A 9625-nucleotide genomic window follows, 5' to 3' on the forward strand; every position below is an offset into this window, starting at 1 on the left:
ACATCAGTCATCCTTTAAATACCAGACGCAGACAAACCTTGAGGTCTCTGTGTATCACGGGAGGCTTCTGTTTGTGCATATGCTGAACAGCACGGCACGCCTGGTAGAAGATTTTTAGCACAGTGTCACATGATAGAGGAGCCTTCTGCTCTACCCTCTTTATAAAGTCCACCAGCTGACCTGAGGTGGAAGAGGTACAAAAATATAAAAGAACGTAAACCTGTAGATAAAAGTCTTGTACTTAGTAATAAAATTACAAAATTAAAGAAAAGGTGCTTTTCACACATCCAAAAAATGATTTATTTCTGTTAACACACTTATTGTGGTAAGTAGTAAGGTATTTGCTTAGAAAGCAGAAAAACTGCTGAATGAAAAAACCTTGTCTGCTGTAACTACACAAAAAGGAAGCAGAGCAGGAAGCATAAAGGCTACAGACGGGAAACTTTCATCACGAATGCCTTTCAGTGGGAGTTACTCGGAAACAGTTCAAGCACCCCCGAATTACTGCATGCGCATTTGATGAATGAGTAAGAACTGATTCAGCACTAAAGAAACAAAACTGATTAAAGTGCCTTTCTGTGTCTAGCAGTGTGTGTTTTTACCTTTACACAGCTCAGTGAGGATCAGAAACTCAGCCTGCCCGGTGTCTGACTCCTCTTTACTGATGGAGGCCGCAGAGCAGAACTGAACCGTATTTGGATGACCTGACAGCTTTTTCTATAGAGCCAGCAGGTGAAGGAACATACAGAATAAACACTGCTGTTGTGACAAGCCTCGCCTTAAATTTGCCATTTCATAAATCACAATCATAACCAGTTTCTAGTGGCAGATGCTGCTGGGTTTCACCTGTCGCATATTTGCCTACTTTGTTTAGTCTATCCTGTTTCAGAGAACAGCAGGTGTCAAAAAAGCAAACTACTCAAAATCTGAAAAATATTAACCAGATGTATTTTAAGAGAGACACAATGACAAAATAGATCCTGAATAGAGAGCTATGGCAGATAATATATGGGTGTTTCATGTCAGTTATATATTAACATTTGCTGTGACGTTTAAAAAAACAAACAAAAAACAACTTTTTACAGAAACACTTTTGTCTTTTACTCATAAATAATTAAAGGATACCATGAAGCAGACTTCCTGTATGATTTCTTTGTTCTTCTCTTCTTCATTAGACAGCAGCCTCTGGAAATAAAGCATACATACAGACCATTGTTGTGTTCTGTGAGCAACATAATACAAGCCTAACAGGACTGAACTAACAGATGCAACAGACGAACTATAAAGCATTAGCTTCAAACAAAATAAATAAATGAAATATAATAATAATAATGATAAGAAAATAACAATTACAATTACTTTAAAGCTAATTTGTCTCGTTATCTGATAAACACACTCACAGGACACTTTTGGAGATTTCTGCATTTATCATTTGTCTTGCATTAAAAGCTCAATTTCAGTTAACAGAGCAACTTGACAGTGGAGCGGTACAGCCATCTCTGAATCCATTTGTTTAAATTCTTAATTACTCAGCATTTGAGGTTTTTATATTTAAATTTGAAGCCTATAAAAATATATATGATACAGCATGAATACAATTCAGTAAGTAGGAAATGATGCAAACAAAACTGCTTGGAGCTTCATCATTCTCTACAAAATGACTTGCAATAATTCCTGAACATGAACAACAAACTACCTGGTAAGCGGCTGTCCACATTACTCAGCCTACATTTTTTTCAGTTACTGTCTCATTAGTACAGCACTGTATAGATAAAAGAGAAAATCTTTCTGTTTGTTAGTGAAGGGTCACGTCCAATTGCATGTTTTGATTCAGCGGTGTAATGCAGACAATACTGCATTTCATAAGCTGAGAAGTGCACGTACTAATAACCTGTAGTACTTTCTCTGTATTGCATATTAAAAGCATGTGCTGAAGAATGCAAAAATCAATGTCAGGAGAGCTAATGTGCCTGATTTAATGCATTGGGTAATACAGTGCACACAATGACACGCACATTAACAAATACATGCTCAGTGATGAGCAACACAGCCAAACTGTAACAGTGGAACATTTTTAACGTTGAGGGTGTGGGTCAGTACACCTTATCTTACCTTGAGGGCGTAGTCTTTACCACTGCTCATGTCCTGGGCTTCATATACAAAAGCAAATCCACCTTTAAAAAAAAAAAAGATGAGGATTTAATTTACAGTTTTTCCATGATTTAGTGTTGGGTATATGATTCTCAGTCACCATTCTCAGATGTTCAGGATACTGAAAGAATTGTGTGATACTGACCAGGATATACTGTAATACTGTCTAGCTGGTGTCCTGGATTATTATCAAACTTCTAAACGTCTAAATTATTCTGAAATTAAAATGACAACATCACTTATTAATAAACAAAATGGGACGACATGTTTAATATTTAAATTTACTATTATTTTTTGTATTAATGCTGTGTTTGAGCGCTTGTTTTCCTTTTTAACTCGGGAATACAACCATTACAACATGCACCACTTAATTTCATGCAATACCGACCTGATTATATTATAAACTCATCAACACATAAAATACTGAACACATCAGCAATCCCCTGCTCTGCATGTCCACAGTAAATCAGGCTTATAAGTCACACATAACCACAGTCCTATCTGTTGCAACCACAGGGGAGAGGTGCAAGCTTAAATTCCATGCTAAAAAAAACAAACATAACACTTGTTATGTTTCGCAAGCTTGCTTCTCTAAACTTTAGGTTCGCCTGTAAGCCCTACTGGGTATCGTGTTCATTGAAGATGCAGCTAAAACCTTGACTGCTTATAATGTGGTCAAAATCCATTTTTCTAGGATAATCGCTCTTGCACTATCCATATCTACACAGCTGAGGGCTATATTATGAATTACAATTAATAAAACATTAAGAGCTATGAGTCAGAGTTTTCTGTGTTACAAAAGTGGCACAGGTTATATCCAGAGTTTTGGTCTAAAGTTATCTGGCTTCCTTTACTTATTCTTTTATTTACAGCAAGTTTTAACTGTAATATAGATTTTCTCCTATGGAAATATGTTTCATTTCTGCAGTTTTTTAAGCTGCACCTTAGTAAGATCAAAAATGAAGCCCAGCTGTAAAGTTAAAGCACTGCAGACTGGACACCTGCATTCTCACTGAAACATGTACTCATTTGGTGATGCAGGAAATGCACCTTGTTATCCTTGATTATAATCTGTTGCTAACTCTCTTTTACACTGTTAGAATTGCAGCAATTATAAAACAGAAAACACACCAAGAATACTTATTCAATCAAGAAAATGTATTTTAATCTGATGTGCTGACAAACTAATTTTGTCAGATAAGATAATTTAATGTTTAAATGTATCAAGTTTAAACTATTAGAGCTCTAAAGAGCACCTTTCATGTTAGAAATAACCAGCAGCACTGAGCGCATGCTGAGCACTATAATAATTAGTTAATAACTAATAAAACTAATTAAAATGCTTTCTGTGCGCAAAGTCACCAGATTAATTATTTTCAGTAGCAATACTTTCTTGTCTTATTTTCAAGAGTGTTGCAATTTAAAGTTTCCCATGTGTGGGACTAATAAAGGTTTATCTTATCTTATCTTATCCATTTACTGTTCATCTATTGCTGTTCTTTATAGATTACTATTTTATCTGATAGGATCTCTGACTGTGTGGAGGAGTCATGACCTATGAAAACACTCCTTTTTATGCGAGCGCACACGGAGCCTGAAATTGAAAGTCTGCTTAAAAGAGAAAGTTGATAACCACTGTTGTGAGACCCGTTATCTCCAGCTATGGCTTTAGGTTTTGTTGAGCCAGCTAATACTAAGAAAGCCTGACCGTGTTGAACTTCCTTCGTAGTATATCACTCTGTAGATACTAATGTCATTGGGAACAACACCATTCTCATCATAATGTATTTCGCAAAACACTTCTGTGCTGCTTAAAGCCAGTCCCTTAAACTGACATAACATTATCAGTCTGGGATTAATAAAAGCTAACTGTCTAAACAGCAGATGCACTCATGGAAAAATGTTTTGGGGGGCGGTTTTTGCATTATTTTGATTTTCTTTTCCCCGAGCCACTGTGACTAGTAAAGGAGAAACTTTAGTCTGGCTGTGTGTGTGTCAAATACTTCTACTTACCAAGCCTCAGTCAAACAATGAAATGCCAAGATTACCACAGAGATGAGTAAATCAACTACCAGCCTTTTAATCTTTAACAGGTTGCTTTGCATAGGCCCATGTGCGTATGGTGGTCACTTCCCTAGTTCTTATAAACACTCTTTTTCTGGGACTCTAACCAGCAACCTCGTGCCTGCCTACTTTTTTTTTTGCCTGTGCCTTACACACTGAATATATGCTTCAACTCTATCACACACAAAACATTCCAGTTGACTATCAAACCGCAACAAAGCGTGTTGCCTCTTACAGGTTATGTTGTGTTATGAGACTGATTTTGATAACCTCCCTGTGGAGATCAAATGTCTTCCACTATTTTGTGAAATGGAAGGTAAGAGACTGAAAGCTGAAAAGCTCCATTTCCTCTGCTCCAATTTCCAAATGAGTCTAAGAAAAAAAATACAGAAAAGTATTTAAAAATACCTTAAATCCTTGTTTATCAAACACTAATTTATTCAATCTCACTCTGAAACAATAGTTGTGCTTCGGTTATACAAATATAGGACTATCGCTGTTGCGGTAGAATAAAAAAAACAAAACAAAACAAAAAACAGAACCATCTGGTTACAGCAATTCATTGTCTTTGTCTCAGCGAAAGGTCCCAACAAAGACACCTTTCAAATTGCATGATGGGAGTTTGAAACAGGCAGTTTTAGTGTAAAATGATCTCCACTCCATTTGCTTTGATTTGGAAAGTCTTATGTGTCGTCTTTAACCTGTTTGAATCGAACTATTGTGGACATGGAAGTGAAAACACAACATTAATTATACTAATAAAGGGAGAAAGTTGAAAGAATATCTAAGGAACAGTAGTACAGTGTTTAGCAGTGATGCCTCACAGCCAGAGGACTCCAGGTTGTGTGAATTTTGCATGTTTTCTATTAAAAAAAAATATCAACAATAAGAACCAAAAAAACACGACTTAACTAAAGTCTTTTATCACACTAGCTTTGCACATTCAGTCAACTTAAAATCGACGTGACAAAACATGTAAAAGTCAGCCGTAGACCGTAGTAAATGCCATCTTATTTGCTAACATAGCCATGTTTGGCTGATGCTGGTGCGCACCATACGTGAGGCAAGACAAAAAAAAAAGATAATTAAAGGAAAAGTGGAGCATGTTTATTTGAACCCCACCCTTAACTCTTACAGTGAACTGCTTTCTACAGTTTCTAAATTCATAGCAGCTTACAGGGGGCATAATAGAAAATGCAATAATATACCATGACCACTCAGCTAGAGTAGGTTTTTAAAACACTTATATAGAGATGTGTTCCGGGACACTTTCAAGAATATAAAAGTGTATTCAATATAGATAAAAACATGTCCTAGGTAGATTTAAGGGTTTTTGGATGTCTGGAAAATTGCTATAGACGAAATGAAATTGGCTGGCTTTCCACCTGGAGGTTATAATTCTGAAGTTGGGAGATTGAAGATATAATCAGCCAAGATTTTTAAGCGCTTTTCTGCAAGACGCCAGGTGGAGATCATGCCAGTAATCATAGATCTACACAGATTACTTGATTGTTTGTGTGAAATGTTGGAGTAGATCATGTTGTGTAACCTGACAGGGTATGCCATGTTCTCTTCTCACCTGCTCACAAGAAGCAGAATATACCACTTGCAGACATGGCATAAAGCAAATAATCAGTGATACCTCTAAAAATCAGGAACACCAGATCAGCATCTTCCTTTTTGCCTTGGAAGACAATTTCAATTTAGTTTTTGAAAAAACAAAAAAACAAAAAACTGATTGACTAATCAGATAATACTAAACTGTTGACAATTACCAAATTAAGTGCTTTGTAATGCCAAACTATTAATCCAAATTGGTACATAATTGGGGTGTAGTCTGATATTAAACATTTATTATTCACTCAAAAAGCAACAATCCATGCAGCAAGATCCTTGTTTGCTGTCACAAACCTGACCTGTCGGTTTCTCCTTATGGCATCTGTGGTATTCACTTGTTTCTACTGCAGCCCTAACCACAAAGCTGGGAGGATATTTTTATACTTAACAAAAAGAATTAAAAAAGCAGGTACCAGTGCTGACACAGGAATGCCGCTCTTGTTGACGTCACAAGAAACAATCCAGCATAGCTTTTCAAATGCTCTGTTTCGACTGAAACTTGTAAAGCGTTTCCAGCCTACGCTGTTACAGGTAATCAATTGGTTTGGTAACCAACGACACCGTCATCACTCATATCTTCGGGGCAGGCCTGACTCACACTTTTATCAAGTCTTTCTCATTAAGCAAAAAGTGCCGTGTTTCCAAGAAAGACAGACTGTAAGGTGGACACGTAAAGCGCAGCTCTGCGTGCACACACACAGCCCTCAGTGAGATTTAAAGCGGTAACACAAAGCAGACACGTCAAGTTTAACTTTGAAAATGCCTATTCGTCTCCTTCAAGCATCTCATTCTGGAAACCGATTTAGCGCTTGTTAGATACAGTCGAAACCAAATTATCTCCTGGCGTTTGCTCGGTGACTCACTGCCCTGCACTTGCTAACTATATTATCACTGACTCCAGTAGAGGTATTTCACAAATGCTAACATGTTAGCAAATTCTGCTAACTAGCATGACTAGCCGCTGAAGACGTGACCGAAATTTCTCGTTGTGACGCGCACTTATCTCACCTTCAGCGATCACCCTCTTGATCCTCAGCTTCATGTCACCGAGTTCAACGACTTGTCCGACGAAATCATTTTGGTCCCGACTGGCCGCTCCGGAGGAGCCGGGCCCGGCTAGGAAATCTAGTGCCGACTGGAATAGGGACATGTTTTCGGGCCGCCTCCGGGAGAGGGAGTAAGCTGTCTAAATCCTCACCGGGTCCGCACAAAAACTCTACAGCAGTTCACTACGTTACAGAGATGTATAAGCAGGTGATATTATTCTTTCAATGGAACCAAACATCCTCTTCCTGCTGCTACATTAACGGGGACACCATCATCACATCGCCGACTTCCGTGAACGGTGATGACGTCGAGACACGATTCAGTCATATGACGTAGAAGGAAAATAATGGTAGGTTTGACTTTTGAGTATCGTAAGCATGTCCCAACCTTTGAGAACTGGTAAAATGAACGTTTGTTTAAATTTTAATGGAAAAATATTTTATATAGTTTTGAGATTCCCGTATAAATCAATTAAAAAACTGTCCCTAAACGTCTTGCATGAAGAAATTACAGTTTTGAGAAGTGGAGAGAAGAGGTTAAAAGACGTAGCTTTCTCCAAAATGAGGCGAAAAAACTGTGAAAGTTAAACAAAACAATGATTAAAACAAAACTATTAATAATCTTATTTACGCTTATTTTAAGTAATTCCTTTAGAATGTTTCTTCTTGTATGCACAACAGGCCTTTGTTAAGTTATTAAATTAGGTTATGTTAATTAATTTTAGGGGAAAATGTATAAATATACATGAATATGAAGGGATATATAAATATTATTCACACATACAATAATACGATTATCATTGGATACAACTTCATGATATTAGTCTGCCATCTACTGGAGCAATGTCTTTTAAGATAATAAAGTGTTTCGTATTCTTTCACAGTTTATGCGAAATCAACCTTACGTGAAACAGGCTTATTAAAAGGCATTTTCGCTGTTTTATCTCAGAGTGCCATAGGGTTATGTTAAACAAGATGCAGAAAATTAATGATGTGGTAAAATTAAGTGAAACTTGGAAAGGAATGTGAGGGATATTTTAACACATTAACAACGATTTTGTCTTAATATGGAGTCCTACAAAACAATAATCAAGTTTAAATTGATGGAAATGCTACAAGCGCGTATTTGCCAATTGTAATAGGTCAGAAAACACATAATCACTTGCACATACACGTCATTTATTTTCAAATCAAAGGGGATAGGCCAACCAAAACTACAAAATGTACACTTTTCCTCCATAATACTGAACAATATTTATACCTTGTTACTTTTTTACAGCCCATTGGTTTCTATATGTAATTTAGACAATTGTTGTCTTGTCATCATGTTATTTCTGGCCACTAGGTGGCACTTCTTTACATTTATGTTCCATTTATGGTCCTCGCCTCTGTCAGTGCGCCCCAGGGTGGCTGTGGCTACAATGTAGCTTGCCATCACCAGTGTGTGAATGTGTGTGTGAATGGGTGGATGACTGGATGTGTAAAGCGCTTTGGGGTCCTTAGGGACTAGTAAAGCGCTATACAAATACAGGCCATTTACCATTTACCATTTGAGAAAAAGGTGGGAGAATTTGATGCTTCCAGTTAGAGGGGCACTTTCCGTTGTCAGTAGCGGTTTTTGATATGGCCGACATGGCGGTTGCCCAGGGCGGCATCATGGTATCGGCAAAAAAAATTTTTCTCGCACCCATGCTGCCCCGACATCATCCCAGCGCATTTTGGGGATTGCATGGGCACCGATCGCTTTTCTATTGCCCATTTGCGGGGAGTAAAGGTGCCCTCCGTTTGCGAGGTGCGCCTGCTCCTTGCCACACAGGGAGGAGATGGGCGGGGGATTCTCTGGCTGGCTGGAGTGGCATCTAATAACCAGCTCGCAAAATAAAAACAAACCAACAAACTAGGACTGTCAACGTCATCACGATTAACATAATGATATAGACTTGCACCGATGTGTTTTCTAAATTCTATCACACACATATAAAAGTGAGCGCGAGGGCCTACCTGTTGCTGTGCTGAAGTCTCACACACAACTTTTCATAATTTCATCAATCCAAGCCCATTATGTATTAATTATTTTTCCTGGGTTGTGTGAAATCCCAGAAGAAGAAAAAAACTATACAAGGTGTAGGTCTATTAGTTTAGTGGGTGTTGATACTGGAGTGCAAAATTACTGATGGAAGATGGACAAGAAAAGGTCAAAGCCATCAGGTCCTCAGTTCAGAACCCCCCCCCCCAGAAAAATAGAGGAGAAACAAGCAAAAGATACAGGTAAGCAGATGTGTCTGCAGAGTTGCAGTCTTACACGCCTCTCTGCAGCTTCTCTCCTCCTGTTATCCCCCCAAAACCCCATCTCCATAGAGACTGTGTCAGCTCCCAAACAGACAAAAAACAAACTAAAACCCAGCAAAAAACGATTTAAACATAAAAAATCACAAAGAAAAAACAATACAGCATCCACATCTGAACCGAAGAGTAAAACACTGAAATGTGGATTATTAAACATTAGGTCTCTCTCTTCCAAGTCTCTGTTAGTACATGACTTAATAATTGATCAACAAATCGATTTACTCTGCCTTACAGAAACCTGGTTACAGCAGGATGATTATGTTAGATTAAATGAATCAACACCCCTGAGTCATTCTAATCATCAGAAACCTCGAAGCACAGGCACCGGCATCGGTGTGGCAGCAATTTTTCAGACCAGCCTATCAGTCAACCAAAGACCCAGACAGACTTTTAATTCATTT

The 9625-nt window shown here is 37.9% G+C and overlaps 1 protein-coding gene across 2 annotated transcripts in view; it reads right to left on the minus strand.

The window, feature by feature from the left end:
• The window catches only part of gak (cyclin G associated kinase), a 31153-nt gene extending 23954 nt beyond the window's left edge, over positions 1-7199 (minus strand). Inside the window, exons 1-5 of one of the 2 annotated variants that reach the window (XM_005459795.4) lie at positions 6841-7199; positions 2113-2174; positions 1126-1185; positions 603-717; positions 38-180 (exon numbers count right to left, since the gene is read on the minus strand). In XM_005459795.4, coding sequence (XP_005459852.1) covers positions 38-180; positions 603-717; positions 1126-1185; positions 2113-2174; positions 6841-6982 — 522 coding nt within the window. In that variant the 5' untranslated portion in view covers positions 6983-7199. The remainder of the gene's footprint in view (positions 1-37; positions 181-602; positions 718-1125; positions 1186-2112; positions 2175-6840) is intronic. The other variant, XM_005459796.3, reaches the window with a different exon arrangement.
• Positions 7200-9625: the final 2426 nt, after the last annotated feature.

This window comes from Oreochromis niloticus, linkage group LG12 (genome assembly GCF_001858045.2).
Source record: "Oreochromis niloticus isolate F11D_XX linkage group LG12, O_niloticus_UMD_NMBU, whole genome shotgun sequence".
Classification (NCBI taxonomy): domain Eukaryota; kingdom Metazoa; phylum Chordata; class Actinopteri; order Cichliformes; family Cichlidae; genus Oreochromis; species Oreochromis niloticus.